The sequence below is a fragment of the Rana temporaria genome, chromosome 5, assembly GCF_905171775.1.
Source record: "Rana temporaria chromosome 5, aRanTem1.1, whole genome shotgun sequence".
Classification (NCBI taxonomy): domain Eukaryota; kingdom Metazoa; phylum Chordata; class Amphibia; order Anura; family Ranidae; genus Rana; species Rana temporaria.
The window spans coordinates 204,711,936-204,734,628 of NC_053493.1; the positions used below are offsets into that span (position 1 = coordinate 204,711,936).

The 22,693-nt window shown below is 44.5% G+C and overlaps 1 protein-coding gene across 1 annotated transcript in view; it reads right to left on the minus strand.

Moving 5' to 3' along the window:
* Window positions 1-22,693, minus strand: part of ZNF830 (zinc finger protein 830) — a 49,142-nt gene that overhangs the window by 9,306 nt on the left and 17,143 nt on the right. The window contains exons 5-7 of the mRNA XM_040353498.1: window positions 20,224-20,435; window positions 17,639-17,720; window positions 1,741-1,804 (exon numbers count right to left, since the gene is read on the minus strand). Of these exons, the coding sequence (XP_040209432.1) occupies window positions 1,741-1,804; window positions 17,639-17,720; window positions 20,224-20,435 (358 nt within the window). The remainder of the gene's footprint in view (window positions 1-1,740; window positions 1,805-17,638; window positions 17,721-20,223; window positions 20,436-22,693) is intronic.

Sequence of the window (22,693 nt, forward strand, 5' to 3'; positions counted from 1 at the left end):
ACTCAAAGTCTGTTTTCAATGGCTCCAGATTAGAAGCCATGGCTGATAGCTGTTGGAAACAGCAAACAACCTTAGGCCATCATGGATGTACACGTGTGACGGTTGTGTGATATAGTTTTTAGGGGGGTGGAATTCCCCTTTCAATCCATACTAGACTGAAGAGCATAGAATGGATTTTGGGGGGGGTCCTCTTGAAAATCCATAACTGGCCAAAAGGGCAGGTGCCTGCTCCTAACAACCAGTACGAATCACACACAAAAACACATAAAAAAAATGCATGTAGATGTGCTTCCATTAAAGCCTTTGGACCACAAAAATCACACTGCATCGCACTAAAGTAGCACAGGACTCTTCCCCAACAATGTGAACAGACACCATTGGAAGCAATGTTATTTCCATCATCATGCGATTCAGTGCGACCCAGGTCACATTTGAAATCGCATCGGTGTAAACCAGGCTTGAAAAAACTAAGTACAGTATAAAATATTAAAGGGGTTGTAAAAGGTACAATTTTTTTTCATAAATAGCTTCCTTTACCTTAGTGCAGTCCTCCTTCACTTACCTCACCCTTCGATTTTGCTTAAATTGGCCTTATTTCTTCTGCGAAATGCTCATTCCCTGTTCTTCTGTCTAACTCACACAGTAATGCGAGGCTTTCTCCCTGGTGTGGAGTGTCGTGCTCGCACCCTCCCTTGGACTACAGGAGAGTCAGGATGCTCTCTATGTTGCAGATAGAGAAAGGAGCTGTGTGTTAGTGGGCGTCCTGACTCTCCTGTAGTCCAAGGGAGGGGGCGAGCATAACACTTCACACCAGGGAGAAAGCCTTGCATTATTGTGTGGAGTTACAGACAGAAGAACAGGAAGTGAGGATTTCTCAGAAGAAATAAGGACATTTAAAAGAAAAATCGAAGGATGAGGTAAGTGGAGGAGGACTGCACTAAGGTAAAGGAAGCTATTTAGGAAAAAAAATATTGTATCTTTACAAACCCTTTAATGTTAAATGGTATCTCTCAAACAATGTTCCAAACTCCTCTTGCCTCTGCTGTGTAAACAGAGCAAGGCCCAGTTGTCATTTTGCTAGCTGGGATTGGCTGGCAAGAACAGCGATCAGTGTGACGCTCACAGGCCATAAAACATGTCCTACAGATTTGAACTAGCTGTTTAAATAACAGTTTCTCTGGACAGTGTTGCAAATTCCCTACAGAATTAACATAACAAAGGCAAATGGGTTCCTTTACATGTGGACATTCAGTTTCATTCTATAAGCTCTATCGATAGAGATACTGTGAATATGGTGGCTTGTAATGGAATGAGTACATGTTAATATTAATAATGAGTTATCTAGCAGCAAATAAAGTCAGTCTTATAAGCAAAATGGCAAAAGACTAAACATTGCATTTTAGTATTTCAATTCAACTTTATGAATTTTACTGATCAGACAAATCTTAGCAGTTTACAGCTATTTGGTTGCAAGTATGTAGTGATTATACCTTGTTCAAAGTACACAGTACTCCACACTTACTATTCTAAAAGACATTGGGCTTAAAATATACTTTACTGCAGCCCCTTTCATCAGAAAAGATATGGCTCGTGATAGGCTCCATATGTTGTGTATGTGAGGAACACCGTCAGGGGAGCCGCTAACGATTAAAATGAAATGGACCATTTTTGTTCTAAATGTGTTAATGATCCCATCATGGCACTTAAAGTAGCACTGCAAAGTAAAGAAGGAACACTTGCCTTTGCATCAACTTCTGGGTCATCAAAAAATCCCTCAGGTAAGGCTTCTGCTGTATTCTCTTTCCTGCATTGAAAAAAAAACACAACACATTGTGAAATAACACTACATGTGAAAGTAGGACTGTGGACCTGTTATGGCATATAATGCAGGTACAAAACACACAGCTTAGTTTTCACTGCCCAAACAATAACACGCACACATTCATACATCAAGGCTCAAGAGTAGAATTAGCCACCCTAATTTCCAGGGAAGTCAACAACTCCTAGGCAGAATCCGGGGTATTTTACCACATTCTACTGTCAGTAACAATTTTGAATGCAATGTGTCCTTGTCCATTGCTGTATCACTATATGCTGTTGATTCAACCTCGTCAGAGCTGGGCTCGTGCCAATTTACAAGCAGCTCTTTTCTTTCAGTGCTCTGAAGCTGCTCAGATTTTGGTTAATTACCAGCCACTTGTTGTCATAGCGACTTAACTGGTTACCATTATCCCACCTCATTAACCCAGCCTACAATCATCCCATTTTGGCTATTTAAGCAGCTTAGCTCATATCCTCTTTGCCATTGCAATGATCTCCAATGTGTTCCTGTGTGTGACGTGGCCTGGCTGACTTCTCTTACGATACCGGTTCCTGTATAGGCTCTGTACTACGCTGATTTCTGGCTTCCTAACCCTGGCTCGTCAGATTACCCGCTCCAAACCCTGGCTTTAGTTTTTAAATATGTTCCTAAACTGTTAGACATTTCATTTAAGGTGTGATTTTAACAACATTTTCTGTCTCCGTCTGGTTTATGGTTCCTGACAAATCTATGAGCAAAAAAAAAACCAATACAATTGTGTTTTTTTTGTAAACTATAAATAAGCATACATGTTGTGTGATATTTTAGATCTTTTATATAATAAAAACAAATCATCATTTTTTTAAATTGTGTACTCCTTATCTGGCCTATATAGTCCAATTATCCTGCCCTTTCTTCTTTTTGCTCATAGAAATGTAGTGTTCTGCTTATATGAGTGTATTGTATTGGTTTTTACTTCACTATTATTAGTCCTTTTTCTCTATGCATATTGGATTTCCATCTTGATGTATTCATCTGTGATCCAAATTTATATATGTGAGGATGGCAGTTCGGAGTGAATTTAAAATAACTTGAAGGTCTATTGTGACAGTGAGATGCTCTGGGTGTGGGTGTTTGACCTTCATTTTACCAGCACAATTCTTGCTCCTTTGCACAGCTCTGCTGGGTTCACACCTTTAGGAGCCAACAGTCTCTCGTCCGCTCAGCAACAGCCCCTTACAGGCTAGGAACTGTCCCTTGGAAAAGTAGCACATGTGGAGTGAATTGCATGCTGCAATTTCTTCTGCTTCCCAATAGACACTGATCCCAGCTCAACTTCTTCAGGAAATGCTAGCCCACCTGGCTGTTACTTCACTAGCTAACCTGGCTGCTTTTACTTCCCAGTCTACCAGACTGACACACACTGGAGATCTCCCAGGGCAAGGTTAAATGAAGACTTAAGTACACTGCTGTCTTCAAGAGAGAACTTCTACAGCTGGTAGTCTCTCCCCTTGTCTGTCCCTGCACCATTCTGATCTATTCACTGTCTTTGCTCCTGCTGCCTCTCCGGAAAGCTTTCCTGCGGTAGGATCCTTCCAGGCCAGCCACCTGAGCTCCAACCCGATATAAAACCTCTTTAAAGCAGGGGTCCCTCAAAGGCCACCGACAGACTCCCTCAGCATTGCTTTTCCATCTTCCACCCGACTCTTTTGCTGACATGGCTCAGGTCTATTTAAGGGCTCCTTGGTTCCCTCCTCCCAGGCCCACTTCTTGGGGATTGGCTAAGGGCACCTAAATATGCGAGACAACTCTTAGCTTCTGCCCACTCATTTCTAGAATATTCTACAACATTTTAGAAGAGAACCATGGAGTCATCCAGACCTGAACTCCAGTAACACTGACCCAAATTCCATGGCTCAGGCTTGTGCCAGACTAGAATTTGCCTGCATTGCCACTAGTAGCACACTAGAGTGTGCAACACAATAATAGCAGGAAGACTTTCATTTGCATCTTGGGTGTTTTGTAGACTTTACCTTCATTTATGATTGATTTTTTGTATATTTGGCAGGTTATTCACATGATTATATTTGCACATGTTTAGGCAAGCACTCCTTTGTTATTGGTTTAATATTGAATGTTTAGGTAGTTGTCTAATATTGTTATTATTTATTCTATTTATTATTTCACAACACTATTTCTGTATTTAATAGCGCTATATTGATATGTAACTGTAATACTCCCACAAATGTGGGCCATTGATTGCAACCAAGATTTGTCACACACACAAATAAGATTTTTTCCTAACAAATTCATTCAAGATTATGTTGTAAAAATTAATACACCCCAATAAAAGTCTTAGGAGCGAAGCAAAATTTTAGACAACAAAATCCTTATTAAACAAGAATTCAACTACAGGTGAGTCTAATTATTCAGGTGTCCAGCAGACAGTTGATTATAAAAACGGCATTACTGACAAAAACCCCTTCTCATTATATGCTGACAGCAATGGCACCATATGAAAGAAATGTCACAAGGCCTGAGAAATAACTTCTTACAAAGAAGGTGAAGGCTACAAGAAGATCAGTAAAGCTTTACTTATCAGTCAGGATACTGTAAAAAAAAAAGTGATTAAAAAATTTAACAAAAGATGGAACTGCAACCATCTCACAGAGACATCAGAACATCCACAGAAGTTAACACCTCCACAGGAGTGTCTTCTAATAAGAAGGGCTGTAAAAAGTTGCCATGCAAGTTCATTGCAGTTAACTTAAGTAGTAGAAAGCCAAACTGGGGTGATTGTTTCCCGTGACACATTACGGCGTAAACTGCAGAGCAATGGCATGCATGGGTGTCGTCCACGAAGGAAGCCTCTCCTAAAGCCCATGCACAAAAAAACCTACCTACAACTTGCCAGAGCCCATGCTAAAAAAGAAGACGACTACTGGGACTCTGTACTCTGAAGTGATCAGACCAAGATAAATGTTTTTGGAACTGATGGCTTCAAAACTGTATGGTGTTGAAAAAGGTGAGGAGTACAAAGAAAAAGCATGGTGTCTACAGTAAAATATGGTGGTAGCAGTGTCCTTCTGTGGGGCTCCATGAGCACTGCTGGTTTAGAGGAGCTGCATTTCATTGATGGCATTATGAATTCACAGATGTACTGCTCTATATTGAAAAAGAAGATGCTACCATCACTCTGTGCCCATGGTCGTAGTGCACTTTTCCAACATGACAATGATCCAAAACACACATCTAAGTCCACTGTTGCATTTCTGAAGAAGAACGGGGAGAAAGTAATTCAGTGGCCAAGTATGTCTCCCAATCTGAACCCAAACACCTATGGGGAATTCTGAAGAGACAAGTTGAACATCGGTCTTCATTCAGCATCCAGGGTCTGAAAGAGGTCATTCTCGAAGAAGGAAAAAAGATAGATGTTGCAATAGGTTGCCAACTTGCTTATTCCATGCCTAGAAGACTTAGTGCAGTCCTTACAATTCACGGAGGTCATACAAAATACTAAATGTAGTCGTTTTTGTTGTGGGGTGTATTCATTTTTGCATCAACTAATATGAGTAAAACTGAAGATTTTATCATCCAAGTCTAATATAACCTTACCTGCATGTAAAATTTGGGAAATTTATCTTGTGTTCATTTTACTTAAAAAAAAAAAAAGGGGGGGGGTGTACTAATTTATGCTGAGCACTGTACATAGGTGGGGGGGGGGGGAGGCAGTGGCCATTTGTTTGTACTGTTGGAATACTGGTGAGGGTATGCACTGGACAACTTTGCTGCCTTTAAGGAGGGGTGGGTTCTCTCCAGGATCACCTGTCCTCCATCTATCCATTATTATGCATTTTCTTCTACTATACAGTTACATAGTAAGTCTGGTTGAAAAAAAAAACACAACAGGAGTCTAGAGGTCGATATATGGCCATTTTTGATAAATCGGCATTCGGCCAATTATTATCAAAATTAGGCCGATATTTAACACTGACCGCCGCTACCCCTCCCTTCTCCACACTCAGCGGCTCTGGCAGCATCAAGCGCCGAGCTGAGTGTGTGAAATTGACATGTAACAGAGGAGAGAGAGACCAGACTGTGGTGACTGCAGGTCGTCCAAGTATGCCATTACTATTATACCCTGAGCCCTTAGTCTGGCCAAAAGCAGGGCTAGAACCTTTGTAAATACCTGGGGTGCACTAGCTATACCGAAGGGCAAGGCTGCAAACTTCTGGGGAGCAGGGAAAATAGGCACATGCAGGTATGCATCTTTGATGTCGATTGATGCTAAAAGTTCTCCGCCCCGTAGAGTGGCAACTAACAACCGGATTGACTCCATGCGAAAGGACTGAATATTTAGGAATTGATTTAGATCTTTGAGATCTAGAATGTGCCCGACATCTCCATTTGGTTTGCTACTGTGAAGAGATTTGAGTAAAACCCCAAGTCCTGTTCTTTCAAAGGAATCTCTATGATTACCCCTTGATACATCAATCGGTCTAGCGCCTGAAACAAAGACTTTCTTTTCCCTGGATCTTTTGGAACGCTTGATCTCAGAAAACGAGGCGGTGGAAACTCTTGAAACTCTAGCTTGTAACCTGGAGATACTGTGAAGATTATCCATCTGTCCTGGATCTCTTCCCGCCTGTCCCTGAAAACTGCAGAAGCCTCCCCCCCCCCACTCAATCGAGCGGAGGCGCCCCTTCATAAGGAGGCTTTGTGACTGTTTAGTAGGTTTCCACCGCCAGGACTTTTTTTGTCCCTAGGCTTGACCTTGATATTTACCTCTTGAACCTGACAGCGGAGGCCGTCATGACTGCCTAGAGCAGACCTGGGCAAACTACGGCCCGCGGGCCGTATACGGCCCGGCGGACCTTTTAATCCGGCCCACCCCCGCCGCCGAAATCGCCGCCACGTTAATCACCGCGGCCCTGCCTACTGTTATCAGCGTTCGTTTGAACAGCTGTTTTCCCCGCTGCGCATAGACACTCCCCCTTGGACAGATCTGTCCAATCGCGAGCAAGGGGGAGTGTCTATCTGACTCCCCCTTGCTCGCGATTGGACAGATCCGTCCAAGGGGGAGTGTCCATGGCATAGACACTCCCCCTTGGACGGATCTGTCCAATCGCGAGCAAGGGGGAGTCAGATAGACACTCCCCCTTGCTCGCGATTGGACAGATCCGTCCAAGGGGGAGTGTCTATGCGCAGCGGGGAAAACAGCTGTTCAAACGAACGCTGATAACAGTAGGCAGGGCCGGGAGGGGTCACTGTGCCCATCACACGCAGCCACTTGTGCTAACACATGCAGCCACTTGTGCCAACACACGCAGCCACTTCGCCACCATAAATTGTCGCCACTGTGCCAATCACACGTAGCCACTGTGCCAATCACACGTAGCCACTGTGCCAATCACATGCAGCCACTGTGCCAATCACACGCAGCCACTGTGCCAATCACACGCAGCCACTGTGCAATCAATTGTTGCCACTGTTCCCAAACACAGCCACTGTGCAAATCACATGCAGCCACTGTGCCAATCACACGCAGCCACTGTGCCAATCACACGCAGCCACTGTGCCAATCACACGCAGCCACTGTGCCAATCACACGCAGCCACTGTGCCAATCAATTGTTGCCACTGTTCCCAAACACAGCCACTGTGCCAATCACACGCAGCCACTGTGCCAATCACACGCAGCCACTGTGCCCATCACACGCAGCCACTGTGCCCATCACACGCAGCCACTGTGCCCATCACACGCAGCCACTGTGCCCATCACACGCAGCCACTGTGCCCATCACACGCAGCCACTGTGCCCATCAAACGCAGCCACTGTGCCCATCACACGCAGCCACTGTGCCAAACGCAGCCACTGTGCCAAACGCAGCCACTGTGCCAAACGCAGCCACTGTGCCAAACGCAGCCACTGTGCCAATCACACGCAGCCACTGTGCCCATCACACGCAGCCACTGTGCCCATCACACGCAGCCACTGTGCCCATCAAACGCAGCCACTGTGCCATCACATGCAGCCACTGTGCCAACACACGCAGTCACTGTGCCATCAATTGTTGCCACTGTGCCCATCACACGCAGCCACTGTGCCATCACACGCAGCCACTGTGCCATCACATGCAGCCACTGTGCCATCACATGCAGCCACTGTTTAATCAATTGTTATTGATTAAACAGTGGCTGCCTGTCCCCAGCCTCTGTCCCCCCCCTGTGTCATGTCCCCAGCGTCTGTCCCCCTCCTGTGTCATGTCCCCAGCCTCTGTCCCCCTCCTGTGCCATGTCCCCAGCCTCTGTCCCCCTCCTGTGCCATGTCCCCAGCCTCTGTCCCCCTCCTGTGCCATGTCCCCAGCCTCTGTCCCCCTCCTGTGCCATGTCCCCAGCCTCTGTCCCCCTCCTGTGCCATGTCCCCAGCCTCTGTCCCCCTCCTGTGCCATGTCCCCAGCCTCTGTCCCCCTCCTGTGCCATGTCCCCAGCCTCTGTCCCCCTCCTGTGCCATGTCCCCAGCGTCTGTCCCCCTCCTGTGTCATGTCCCCAGCCTCTGTCCCCCTCCTGTGTCATGTCCCCAGCCTCTGTCCCCCTCCTGTGCCATGTCCCCAGCCTCTGTCCCCCTCCTGTGCCATGTCCCCAGCCTCTGTCCCCCTCCTGTGCCATGTCCCCAGCCTCTGTCCCCCTCCTGTGCCATGTCCCCAGCCTCTGTCCCCCTCCTGTGCCATGTCCCCAGCCTCTGTCCCCCTCCTGTGCCATGTCCCCAGCCTCTGTCCCCCTCCTGTGCCATGTCCCCAGCCTCTGTCCCCCTCCTGTGCCATGTCCCCAGCCTCTGTCCCCCTCCTGTGTCATGTCCCCAGCCTCTGTCCCCCTCCTGTGTCATGTCCCCAGCCTCTGTCCCCCTCCTGTGTCATGTCCCCAGCCTCTGTCCCCCTCCTGTGCCATGTCCCCAGCCTCTGTCCCCCTTCTGTGCCATGTCCCCAGCCTCTGTCCCTCTCCTGTGCCATGTCCCCAGCCTCTTTCCCCCTCCTGTGCCATGTCCCCAGCCTCTGTCCCCCTCCTGTGTCATGTCCCCAGCCTCTGTCCCCCTCCTGTGTCATGTCCCCAGCCTCTGTCCCCCTCCTGTGTCATGTCCCCAGCCTCTGTCCCCCTCCTGTGCCATGTCCCCAGCCTCTGTCCCCCTCCTGTGCCATGTCCCCAGCCTCTGTCCCCCTCCTGTGCCATGTCCCCAGCCTCTGTCCCTCTCCTGTGCCATGTCCCCAGCCTCTGTCCCCCTCCTGTGCCATGTCCCCAGCCTCTGTCCCCCTCCTGTGTCATGTCCCCAGCCTCTGTCCCCCTCCTGTGTCATGTCCCCAGCCTCTGTCCCCCTCCTGTGTCATGTCCCCAGCCTCTGTCCCCCTCCTGTGCCATGTCCCCAGCCTCTGTCCCCCTCCTGTGCCATGTCCCCAGCCTCTGTCCCCCTCCTGTGCCATGTCTATAACAAGTACTCGTACCAGTTTTCCAACAATGATATTTACTGCTTTTTATAAAGAAATACAATTGATTTTATGCAGTATTGAGTTTAGCCTTTTGGCCCGGCCCTCCAAAATATTTTTAGTTTCTCATGTGGCCCCATCGAAAAAATAATTGCCCACCCCTGGCCTAGAGGCTGTTGCCCCTGGCCCTGGAGAGGAAGCCCATTTAGAGTGATGCTCGTTGTGTCTAGGGGAATCGGCTAGTTGTTTTAAAATCTAACCTGTACTTACCTTTTTAGAGAGCGATCTTCTCCGCCACTTCCGGGTATGGGCTGTGGGACTGGGCGTTCCTTCTTGATTGACAGTCTTCCGACAGGCTTCCGACGGTCGCATCCATCGCGGCACGATTTTCCGAAAGTAGCCGAACATCGGTGCGCAGGCGCAGTATAGAGCCGCACCAACGTTCGGCTTCTTTCGGCTACTCGTGACGCGATGGATGCGACCGTCGGAAGCCTGTCGGAAGACTGTCAATCAAGAAGGAACGCCCAGTCCCGAAGACCCATACCCGGAAGTGGCGGAGAAGATCGCCCTCTACAACGGTAAGTACTGCTCGGGTTTTAAAACAACTAGCCGATTCCCCTAGACACAACGAGCATCAATCTAAGGGAATCGAAGTTAAAAAAAACATTTATGGGAGAACTCCCGCTTTAAATGAAGGACTCCTTTTAACTGGTAAAAGAGTACTTTTCCCACTTGAATTTTTTTGGATGTATTTGTTCAAATCATCCCTGAACAGCCATTTCCCATGAAACGGAAAACCAGCCAAAAGCTTTTAGTATGGCACCTCGGCTGACCAGTTTTTCAACCACAGGATCCTACGCATATGCACTAGTAGGAGCGCAAGGCGCGATACCTGATAAATGGAATTTTTAATAGCGTCAATTTCAAAACATAATGCCCTTGGCAGCTCGGCTAAGTCCAGGCCTTGCTGAGCAGGAACAACCTTGAGAACTTGTTTCACCTGGTCTTTTAGGGATTGACAAATGCCTATTGCTGCTATTGCAGGTTGAGTTACTGCACTCGCCATAAAAAAATTTAGGAGGGAAAAAATGCTTATCTGGGTGATCCCAATCGGCATATATGAGCTTTTCCAGCAATGGATGCACAGGAAAGGCATGTAAAGCCTGCGGGGGTTTTAAGGTTAAGGGCAATTTAAACGCAGAATGGACCATTTCTGTAAGGTATTGACTCTTCAGAAGAGGAATCATCAGTCTGTCCCTCTTCCCGAACCCCTGAGGGTGACTTATCCCCCTCTGGCCACAGCTGCTCCCTTTTTTGAGGGCTCTGGCAGGGAGATCTACAGCGTTTCCTGCCACTCTGAAAAGAGGAAGCGATTAAAGCAGCCAATCTTTAATCTAGCCCTATAAGAGCTGAAGAGAAAATGGAAGCAGCCGCAGCACCTGACAGTCCCAAAGGCTCACCCTGGCTAGCCACATCCGGTCTTTCCGAGGGGAGGATGGCACTGTGGAGGCATGACTAGGTTCCTCAGAGCCTGACGGTAATGCCTTTGGAGCCTTTTTTTGCAGAGTTTGTAACCGTCTTTTTGGACGGCATAGTCCCAAGCACAAAAGCAGAGGTACTAATAAACATGCATCCACTGCTGAGCTATAGTCCAGCAAACAAATGCTGCCATCAACGTTCAGCCCGATGCTGAGCAAAAATGTGTCTCTGGGAATGCCTGCATGCACCAGCTTACATGCCCCAAACGCTGCTGTGTCCCTCCGTCAGGGAGATGCTGCCTGAAAGGCTTTTTAACCTGAGCCGCCCTTCGCCTGTTTGCCGTGCACACAACATGAAGTCGAGTCATGCACCGGCTGCCACGGCAAGACACGCCCCTCCTGGAAGCCCTTCACTTAAAACACATTCGCGCGCGCTCTAGCGCCACTCGGGAACTGGCATGGGGGGGAGAGAGTAGGTGGAGCAGGGGAGAGAGTGAGGGAGTCATCCATGATCCCCGAGGGGGGAGGACCAGAGCGGCACGCCGCGTCGCCCTTCTGAGGGGGGAAAACCACATGCCATGCTCTGTGATGCTGTGGGGGTACCCCAGCAACCCCCCCCCCCCACCTCAACATTATCCCAGTGGCTGCGATCATTCTGGAGGAAGCCAGCAACACAGCGCGATATACTGAAGAGGCATGGATCAGGTATGTTTTAACACCCTCTAGTGGCTTTTTATGCATGACAACATCTGCTCAAAGAAGGTCCATAAGGAGACTAAGTCCCTTAGGAGTCTTCACTTACCTCTCCCACTGCAGGATTCTGCTGGTAACCAGACAGACCCAATCTTCACCCATCAGGGCGGGTAGGGTCAAAAGACCAGGTCCCTTTTTAATGGGGACTCGGCTCTTTACGGCGCCTGCCGTGTAGAGCTGACTGCGCAGGCGCCGTAAAGTGCCGAGTCCCCCTCGGATATTTTCGAAAGGGGATGACGCACTTGACCCGCACGTCAATCACCGATGCGTCATCTTAGGAACGCCTACTCCCCGGGGGAGCGAGAACCCGGAAGCCGGGTGAATAGAACCAAAATAAATCGTAAGTACAGCTTAAAAAAAAAAAAAATACAGCATACTGTTGATGTCAGCAGTATGCTGGATGTAACTGTATATAGATTTTTTAGGGTGATTAGGGTGAACCCCCGCTTAGATCCGGTTGCATAGCTTGTTTGATCCAGGAAGGATCCTCCAGCAGAGCTCTTCATAGCAGTTCTTTACCCGTGACCAACACCTTAGACACTGGTGAAAAAACAGAGGTACCAGTATCGGAGAGGTTATATAGGGAAGGGGGACTTCCTGTCTTGGGCGTGCCAGTGTCCATCACCTGAAGGTGGCCTATAACTCACATAGTTACTACTCACATAGTTATTACTATGCAGCTCTTTGTCCTGTGATGTACGAAAAAGAAAGCACGCATGTGACACTACACCTAGTGGATGATGACAGAACATAGCCCCTGTCACAGTAAACCCAAAGGAAAAAGGAAATTTTACAGACGTCCAGTGGTCCCAATGATAGGGTAGCTAGCGCCTGGCCTGGTGCTCAGCTCAAACTGCCTTCTCACAAAGTAGGTCTTTAGAGAGGGCAAGTATTGAGGTAATGCCATGGCTCTGGACCTTCCTGCATCCTTCAGAATGGACGCAAAACAAATAAAGCTTGGCTTGCACCAATTTTTCAAGATATCATAAAAACTAATTTTTAAAAATAAATTAACTCTTCTAGATAACTTGCATAAGAGAGTAATAAGGTTTAATTTTCCATGCTCTGAAAAAAAAACAAGGAATGCCATAGTCACTAGTGCACAGTTCTATTCTTTTGTGTTTCTTTCCTTTGAATTTTATGAAAAAAAACTAAATGATATAAGCATCAGAAAATGCTGCCCTTGTTTTTCTCCCCTGTAACATTTTACAGTAAAACTCAACAGACATATGGAGACACTGTAGGAGTTCTTGGAAGTAGATCAGTAACATGCTGGGAGCTCATACCCTTTTTCTCATAGCCTTATTGCTTCTAAGATTATGTTATAAGCACTGTATACTTCAGCTGGGCATTATAGAACATTTAAGCAGCCACTGAAAAACATCACAATCTTCCTGGAAGACGATTCAAAATAATAAACCATCCTATTAAAAATACATATAATGCTTCTGACCTCCTGACATCCTCCCTTCATGGTTTCCTTTTTTTAGGGTGGAGCCACGCCTGCATCCGACACAAGAAAAAAAATAAAAAAAAATTTGTGCCAACATAGCAGCATACAAGTGGCCCAAAGAACCAGTGCAAAGCTATAAAGGCTTCATGCCCACACAGCAGCCCATTCCCTTCTTGTCCCCAGGAATTCACAACTACTGTTAAAAGAAAAACCCTTCACCTCCACCTCTGGTGGTTGTCCATGGCGGTTTAGCCTTTTCTTTTAGCGCCGTCGTTGACCTTGAATGCTAAAAATCGATCATGTAATAAAGCAGAGAACCCTTTCTGTAGATCTTTAGGGGTAAAAAATGTTCCCATATCAGAGCAACCAGGGCAATCTTTCCTGGAAGCGCTCTCCTCGTCTCCAGGCTTTCAAAGCCTGCCTCCCAATTTAGTGGATCCATGGAGCTATAGCACTGCAATTCCAGTACAATTATGTTTTCTTCTTGTTCCGAGTGTGTCTGCCGATGTCCTCAGAAGCTCAGTACTATGTTTTTTTCTCCAATGGGCCGCATTCAAGCCATGTTCCAGTGTGCATTTGAGCGGCAATTGTGAAAAAAAAAAAAGCAAAAGTGGTTATATTCCAGGGAATGATACATAATTTTGAGCATGTGAAATGGATAGAGCTCATACAGCAATCCTGGACATGGGCAAAGTGAGATTGGCCAGGAAACTGTAGTAGGCAGAAGAGTGGAGAAAATGTTTTTCAAAAGCTGGCGGCTTTACAGATATGGTGTTCATAGGCTAAGATTTGCATGACATGCCATCTGTAGCTGCAAACATTTACTGTTACCACGGGTAAATAAACACACAGTTGTTACACATGCATTCAAGCTGCATTATTATTTTTAGTATGCCCTGCAGTATGAATTAATTGCACAATAAAGATCCACACAGTTCCTACAAGCAAGGGTCATCAGACCAGGTAGGTATTTTGCTACTACAGAAGGGCATTCAGGCACTACAGGACTCTCTCAGCCAAGTACCCAACATGTCCTACTGACAGAAATTTAGAAAATCCAATATCAAAAGATATAGAAGATCCCCTTCCAGAAAGGTGAACCTGGCAGGCTGGAGCTTTGCCAATGCTAGGCTATTTTTCTAGGAAGTTAAGCTTATAATGCAAAGAGAAGAACCAGAGTAGCTATGGGCCTCTAAGCAGAAATCTGCTGCAGAATTTCCTCAAACAGAGGTTTTGAGTTTATGTTTATGGGAAAGAGTGCAGTAAAGCTAAAATGTGTGATTACTAGGGTATCATCCCAAAATAGTAGCAAAAACATTTCCTATAGTATACAGTTTGTATAAAAATCATTTTTGATTTCATACAATATAAAAACACATATTGCTGTCTGTGAAATACCAAACCTTCTCAGAAAATGTAATGCCCTTATCTGTAATGTATTTCACAGACAACAATATGTGTTTTTATTAAGGATCGGCCGATATCGTTTTTTCCGGTGCCGATATGATACCAATATTTTGGCCATCTCTCCTGCCGACAGCCGATATTTTGTACATTTAAAAAAAAAAAAAAAAATTACACTGTAATTTTATATATTTTTTTTATCACTATTATTGCTGTCACCAAGAATGTAAACATCCCTTGTGACAGTATTAGGCATGTGAGAAGTACTCTTTATGTAGAGATCGGGGTCTATAAGACCCCAGACACTCCTCTGCACTTCAAAGTATACAAAATGTCAAGATCGGCCTTTAATACTTTTTTTAAAAACTGGTGCCTTTAAGTTACCAGTAATCCAGAAGTGATGTCATGACATCGCTTCCAGATTACTAGATCCAAGTACCGAATGAAGCATCAGCTTTGTTCGGGTCTTCGGCCAACCAGCGAACAGATGCCGTGCAGCATCGGTTGTTATTACAATTAAGCCGACCGTCCGCGCTACTGTGCATGCCCCCCCCCCCCCCCCCCCGTTAAAATCCCTTGAAGCAATATCAGTAATATCGGTCAGTTTTATTTACCCATACTTCTAAAAAAAGTGAATTTCAGCAGCACCAATAAAATCGGTCGATCCCTAGTTTTTATATTGTATGAAATAAAACGTGAATTTTATACAAACTGTATGATATAGGAAAACTATTTTTCTTTTTGCGTGGTAAGTGTGCACACTGGGGTATATTCAAAGTCCCAAATGACTCTCTTTCCTTTTGTTCCTCAAACAGAGGAAGTAGACTGCATTGTTGTCCGGGGACAGTGTCTCTTCGGAACAACCCAGAAACCTGAAGGTTGGGGTTACAAAGTCTTCTCTCATGCCGCTTCTTTAGAGACATCCTTTTTTTATTACTCCACCCTTGATCTCTGCATATCCTCTCAAGATTCTGGATCCGTGTTTTTTTCGCCCCAGTTCTTGTGGCAAAACAGTTCACTGATCCAAAGTCCATACGGGCATTAGTCCATTCTGCATTTAGATGCTCTAAGAGACTGGATTCAGGTGCAAATTTCAGACTAAATATGCAGAGAATTATCAAATGTCCTATTCTTATCAGCACAATAGCAATTATGTGTTATTTCTTACACGGGTTAATAAATCCCTAGTCAGTCTGAAGAGGAGCCCTGGACACCCTTGATTGTAGGAGACTTTGTCCTTGTAGTAGTCCAATTCCCCAAATAACATTGAGAAGCTTCAGATGTTTTTACTCTCCCTATATTAGATCTTCTTAATGGAAGGCTATACAATCTGAATAACAACATACAAGACCATTAGAGTAGCATACATCAACTGTCAGAAAGATCCAGAAATTTGCAGTAGCAAAGAGATAGATTAGATCATATCATTGACAAAACTTCATGCCCCAATCTTGTTAGCAATGTGCATTCCAGGCATACACAGTGGCAGGCAGACTTCAGTATATGAAGCTAGGGGAGTGGTTGCTACTCCCGGAGCAATTTCATTAGGTACAGTATGTCAGAAGTAGATACAGTAAACTTAAATGGGTTGTTACCCCTCGTGTTTTTTCACCTTAATGCATAGGATGCATTAAGGTGAAAAAACACGAGGGTTAACAACCCATTTAAGTTTACTGTATCTAGAGCAAGGAGATCACACTTGCAAATTGACAGTTAAGTAATCAGAACAGCTATACCTAGTTCCTTAAAGCCAACAAATGTAGCAGGCATCAGAGCACAATCACTTTGCGGAGCCCCCCAAGTAATTGCCGCACATTCGACAAGGAAGCATCTCAAGATCGTGGACTTCTTTGCAGATTGGATTCTACATATCCGCTAAGGCAGTGGTCATCAACCCTGTCCTGCAGGGCCCACTAACAGGCCAGGTTTTATGTATTACCTTGGGGAGATGCAGTCTAGAATACTGCAATCACTGAGGAGCAAATTATATCAGCTGTGATGTATTTCAGTTATCTTGCAAACCTGGCCTGTTAGTGGGCCCTGCAGGACAAGGTTGATGACCACTGCGCTAAGGGACACCTAAAATGTATGAAAAGTAAAAGCCAATTCTTCCTTAACAGAATTAAACCACTTGTTACATTCTGAAGCAGATTCATCTTTCAAAGAACAACCAATACAGCTTATAACACAGAGACTTGGTCCAAGATGAACCTAATTTTACAGAACACACAGTACACTTCTTGCATGCAGTATTTTTGCTCTATTCAGCAGCTTTGTGCTGTAGCAAAAAGAAACAAATAAAGGGTCTAAGCGGACTTTCCTAGATACACATATCTCACCTTGCCTAGTCAGCAAGTGTCCACCACCCAAGGAGACCAGGTGACATGTCAGAAAGAGCATATACAGGAGTTAGGGCATAGCAAGACTCTCAAAGCCCTGACCTGTGTAGAGCCGATACCTACCTCCATTGGAGCTTATTGGGCTGAAGCCTCCATAGCCGTTTGAGACAAACCACATTATCGCAATCATTGCTGCACTTTTCCACCACTAAAAAAAAAGGCACCAGGTCAGGCCCTTTCCCTTTTCCCTGCACTGCCCAAGACCAGAACCCAAATGTCCATCACCCAGTGATGATGGGGTTCCCCTCAGAAGTGACACCCTACTTCTTTAGGATTCTTGGAAGCCTATCCACTGCAGGAATGCCCACTGAGTTCTAGAGGCCAGAGCAGGTGTCAAATGCCCCACAACACTCTCTCTTCCTTCATCAGCGTACCCAGAAAGCATGTTTTAAGAACTGTTGCACCAGTTGTCATTAATCCATAAATAAAACAGCATAAGGACCACATTCTGTTGCTTGCTTTAACTACCCACATTTTCATTTAAAAACGAATTTTGTCAGCCTGTTACACTTTTTCAAGTGGTTCTAAAGGCAAAAAAGTTGTGTTACCTTCATGCATCCTATGTACCACACAAACATTACCTACCCGTTTCCCTGCCATTGTAGAAAAGATTTAGCAAAATCCATCTTTCACTTGTTTACACAAAACTTCTACCCACAATGTCTTTTAATTTACAGGTTTGCCTACGTTTTAGATTGATAGTACATTGATGGATTTGGAAATAATATTTTGGGAGTTATTTACTTTCAGAACTTTCGGTTTAGCCATTTTGTGCAATCTAGATTTGGCCTTGATATTATGGCAGAAGTTTGTTTTGTTTTATTCAAGTGTTTGCATGATAGCATTATCAGTGCTAGTATATACAACTCTTACCTCTCTACCAGTTTTTCTTGAATGTCAGGTTTCAAAATAGACCCAGAATGGGAAACCACAGGTGTCTTACTATCAAAGAAATCTACAGGGAGAAAGGAGATAGTAAAAGTCCAACTCTAGGCAGATATAAACGACACATATTAATACAGCTATGCAATCATTAAAACATCATTAACTGTATTTTGAAATGCAAGCAGTGTAAGTAGCTGAATTTGGCCGAAATCAGTTACTTTAGTCCCTTAAAGATGAAATAAAAAGGAACACATCAATCCATGTGCTGCCAAGAAACATGCTGATAGAAAGACAAAGCAGAGTGACAGAAACAAGCTTATCATTGTGCTGCTTTTCCTGTTACTGGGGGGGGGGGGGGGGGGTTGTCAGGATACAGAACAGTTAAGCCTGACTTCAGAGGCAAAGAAACGGCTTCTGGCAGATGTTTTACATTTCAACTTATCATATTATTTTACTATTTGAGTTGTGTGTTTTAACATGACTGTCAAATTCGGGACAGGCATGGCCCTGGATTTCCCACTTACCTGTGTATTCCTACAGTCAATAAAATGAGGGGAGGGAAAAAAAAAAAAAAAAAAAACAACACAGACAGTGTCTTTTTCAGAACTCAACATGTATCATTCTCTAAGTTATTTATATTTGATTTGCCATATAATTAAATTTCTATGTTCAGGGGCCCCTAAATCTGGCAGTGTGTGTGTGTAAATATATATATATATATATATATATATATATATATATATATTATATATATATATATATATATATATATATATATATATATATATATATATATATATATATATATATTTTTACACACACACACACACACACACACACACACACATTACAGCAATGGGGGTGGCGGGAACATGTCATGTCCTTTATGTGGATATTCATATTTTTTTTTGGCTGCACTATAGCCGCTACCCGTCTCGTCATATGTACTGTATATACATGTCCGGGAGCAGTGATTTCTCAGTCATCACTGCAGCAAGATTAAAGTATCATTCTTTAGTGCTGGTGATTCTCTACAAAAGAAAGCGATCCAATTGGCTTTACAGCCCCTTGATCACTTTTACAGGCAACAGAAGGGAGTCGTCCCCCCCCCCCCTCTTATCGAGGAGCCTGAGACCAATCTGACCGGTGGCATCAACTGCACAGACTGAGAGGAACCACCAAGGATTTTGTAACTTCTAGATTTTTTGTTTGTTTACAAACTTTTACTGGCTTGTAAAGCATCTGATCAAATGTTAGACTGAGGACAATAACCTTAGCACCAAACCTGCTGTGCAACTCTAAACTGTAAAGGATTTTAAAGCATCACCATGGAGATTTTTAGGTATCGTAGTTTGTCACCGCTTAACCAAAATATTGGGTATTAGACCTCCTCTGTAACTCAAAACATGCAACCTGTAGAATTTTTTAAACGTCGCCTATTCCACGAGCGGACGCAAATTATCTAACATTATCTTTCACAATCTAAAAAAAAAATTGGGATAACTTTACTGTTGTCTTATTTTTTTAATTAAAAAAAGTGCATTTTTTCCCCCAAAAAAGTGCGCTTGTAAGACCGCTGCGCAAAAACGGTGTGACAGAAAGTATTGCATCGATCGCCATTTTATTCTCTAGGGTGTTAGAATAAAAAATATATATAATGTTTGGGGGTTCTAGAACTAGAACCCCCAAACATGAACTAGAGGGAAGGAGATGGCAGTGAAAACACAGTGAAGAAAACACATTAGAACTGCTGTTTTACTTGTAATGCCAATGGCCACCACCAGATGGCGCGAGGTCACAGAAGTAAGCTTGGGCCTTCACAAGTCTGCAAAGCCATGGCCTCAATTACCGGCCGTCGTGGGTCCGCCGCGAAAGCGCGGCGGTGGGGGCGCATGAGACACAGGATCCTGTGCTTCCGTGCGCCCCCACCTCCCCCGCCACGCGATCACATCGGGGCCGGTAATTGAGTCCGCGGCTTTGCAGCCTCAATTACCGGTGGGCGCCAGGTCACAATTTTTTTTACATTGCGACCGGGCGCCTGTATATTGTCGAGCCTTGTCGAGCCCTGTGTTATGGTACAATTTGCATGAGCCAACTATTTGTCAATGGGAGCCACCAAGGAGGGACAAAGTAAGGGTGTGGTTTTACATATATTTAAGCCTGACAGGGACATACAATAGATCCACTGCCGACCTTCAATCCTGCTCCAGTCCACCTAAAAGTATGCCACTTTAAAATGCAAACCTGCAAGATACTGGTCCTGCTGTCTGCAGACGGTGAACAGTCAAAAGTTGTTAAAAAAGGTTAAAAATAAAGACTGCCCAGCATATAGCTAATTTGTTGGAAACGTGTGAATATGGAGAAGGCTGAAGAATAACTGTGCCCAAGAGTGCAATGTTCCTTTTAATGTGTTTGTTAAATGTGACTTGTGTGGGTGAGAGAAGATAATGCTGAAAATAACTGCAGACTTACATTGTCAAAAAATCGTTGTTTACGACAAATAATCAAATATAAAAAAACACTACAAATATTAAAGGCAAGAATCGCATTTCAGTAATATAAATGGGAAACACCTGGTGGGAGGCCATCATTTGCTGTTGGTGGAGGCAATGGGATTTCTGTAGATTTCTGCAGGGGAGACGATAGCGCTGCCGAGTTTATTTCCATTTTCTCCTCATCTTCCTCTTCATCATCTTCATAATCGCCTGCCAACAACCGAAGACTTGCAACAGTAGCCTGTTTACTAGATGGTTGATCTGTCTTTTCGAAAAAGTCAGCTGGAAGCCTAGAATGAAAAGACAGAGCTCAAGTTTTTCCTACAAACAGGTGCTCTCAGCAGGCAGATCCTGAAAACCCTGGGTCAGAGCTGGTGTGCCTTTCGAGCAAGCTACGTGTCTTGCTGGATTTGACAGTTTACCCCAGTCAATGATCTGTGTGCTTTTGGGTTGGAAGGCCACATTTCTTCCAACTCCACTTGTGCCCAAGTCAGTCAGACGGCATCTCCTAAATCTGCATCTTTTTCCATTAAATATTGTGAGCAGACGTATGCAGTGCAGGTGCACTCTCTTAATGGGCCCCTTCAAGCTAAAAGCATTTCCAAACATTCTGCAGGTGGTAAAACAATGGGAAATGCTTGGACCTGAGAAACTAAGTTCCCGCTCATTGAACACTGTTCACACCAAGGCACTGTGCCTAGGGATTTGTAAAATGTCCATAACACATTGTAATTTTCAATAAACATTCTTAATACTAGAGATACACTCAAGACACCTATAAAATGTGTGTAAAACACTGGCAAAAGGGCACATTGATTCAACATATACAGTATCTCACAAAAGTGAGTACACCCCTCACATTTTTGTAAATATTTTATTATATCTTTTCATCTGACAACACTGAAGAAATTACACTTTGTGACAATGTAAAGTAGTGAGTGTAAAGCTTGTATAAAAGTGTAAATTTGCTGTCCCCTCAAAATAACTCACACAGCCATTAATGTCTAAACTGCTGGCAACAAAAGTTGAGTACACCCCTAGGTGAAAATTTCCAAATAGGGAAAAAGTGTAATTTCTTCAGCATGGTCACATAAAAAGATAAAATATTTACAAAAATGTGAGGGGTGTACTCACTTTTGTGAAATGCTGTAAATGCTAGTGTTGTGTGACTTTTTCATTTACTGTTGGTGTGAATGGTTCCTAAAAAAAACTGCAATAAACTGCGATATAAAAGATTTCTTATAATGATTGTGTCTAGAATACCATTAGAAAGGTTCCTAAACGATTGTATTGGTCACCCAAAGATGGCACTTAACCTTTTGATTATATGCACTATAACAATCTAACTGAATATGTTTATTGCATTTAATTTGTAAAAAAACTTTTAAACTCCAAACCTCACAATGTGTTAAACAGTATAACGTCACACATTTTTTTTTCTAGATTGCTCTAGACCAGAGGTCTCCAAAATACAAACCAAGGGCCAGATGTGGCCCTTTGCTAGCCTTTATCTGGCCCTTGGGGCACAATTCCCCCCCACTGATATGAGGCACTATTCAACCCACTGGCACCAACAATGTGGCACTATATCTTCCAACGATACAAATGATGGGATACTATTCCTCCTAGTGGGAATTCTCCTCTTCCTATTGACCACCAACCCTGAGGCCATATTTATGCTCACTGATGCTGGGCCTGTGACATTTTCTGCCTCTGTTGGCCACATTCCGGCCCTCCTAAAGTCTGAAGGGCAATTAAAGTGGCCCTTTGTTTGAAAAGTTTGGAGATCCCTGCTCTAGACCACTCTTGGATAAAGTAGATAACAGTTACAGCTTCTGTCAAGTTTTTACTGTAGTCCTCATAGGAGAAACATATGCCCTTTATTTGCCTTTGGAACTACTGTCTTTGGAGACGGAGAGGATAAGAAGAATGTATACGTATAAATGCCATATCTTGCAGTAAAGTACAGGACACATGAATCGATTCCTAGACCATGGGTTATATGCCGCGGCATTCAGGAAAATGGACACAGGCAAAAACGTTCCTGGGTCCACCCCCTAGTGTTCCTATATAACCCTGCCCACTTCATTAGGTTCCACTTTTGTTAGCAAGCAGTAAAAAGGCCATAGAGGAGGGTGTGGAGGGACCCATGTTCTGTACTGTACTCAGAATTACCAGATATCAAAATTCTTTATAGGAATCGAGTCATAAACTATGGGACTTGCCAACACAATAACTAAGGGGTGTGCAACAATACCGCTTAAAGAGCCAGAACAGGCCCACGAGAAAAAGCAAGAAGGCTAAAAACAGACCCAAAGAAACATTTAACAGTAGAACACCTCGCTGCTGGAGCAAGCTACAGCAGAGACTAAACAGTCTTCTGGTAACCAATGGTTTGGGTGAAACGTGAAAAAGAATTCAGGCAGTGGCTCTGCACACAGGAGGAGTATAGATGCTGTATAGGCCCCAGAAGTGGACCTCAACAAGAAAATGGCTGGGAAGGAAAAACTTATTCCCAAAGAACAGAAACTCTGTAAAAATAGCAGCA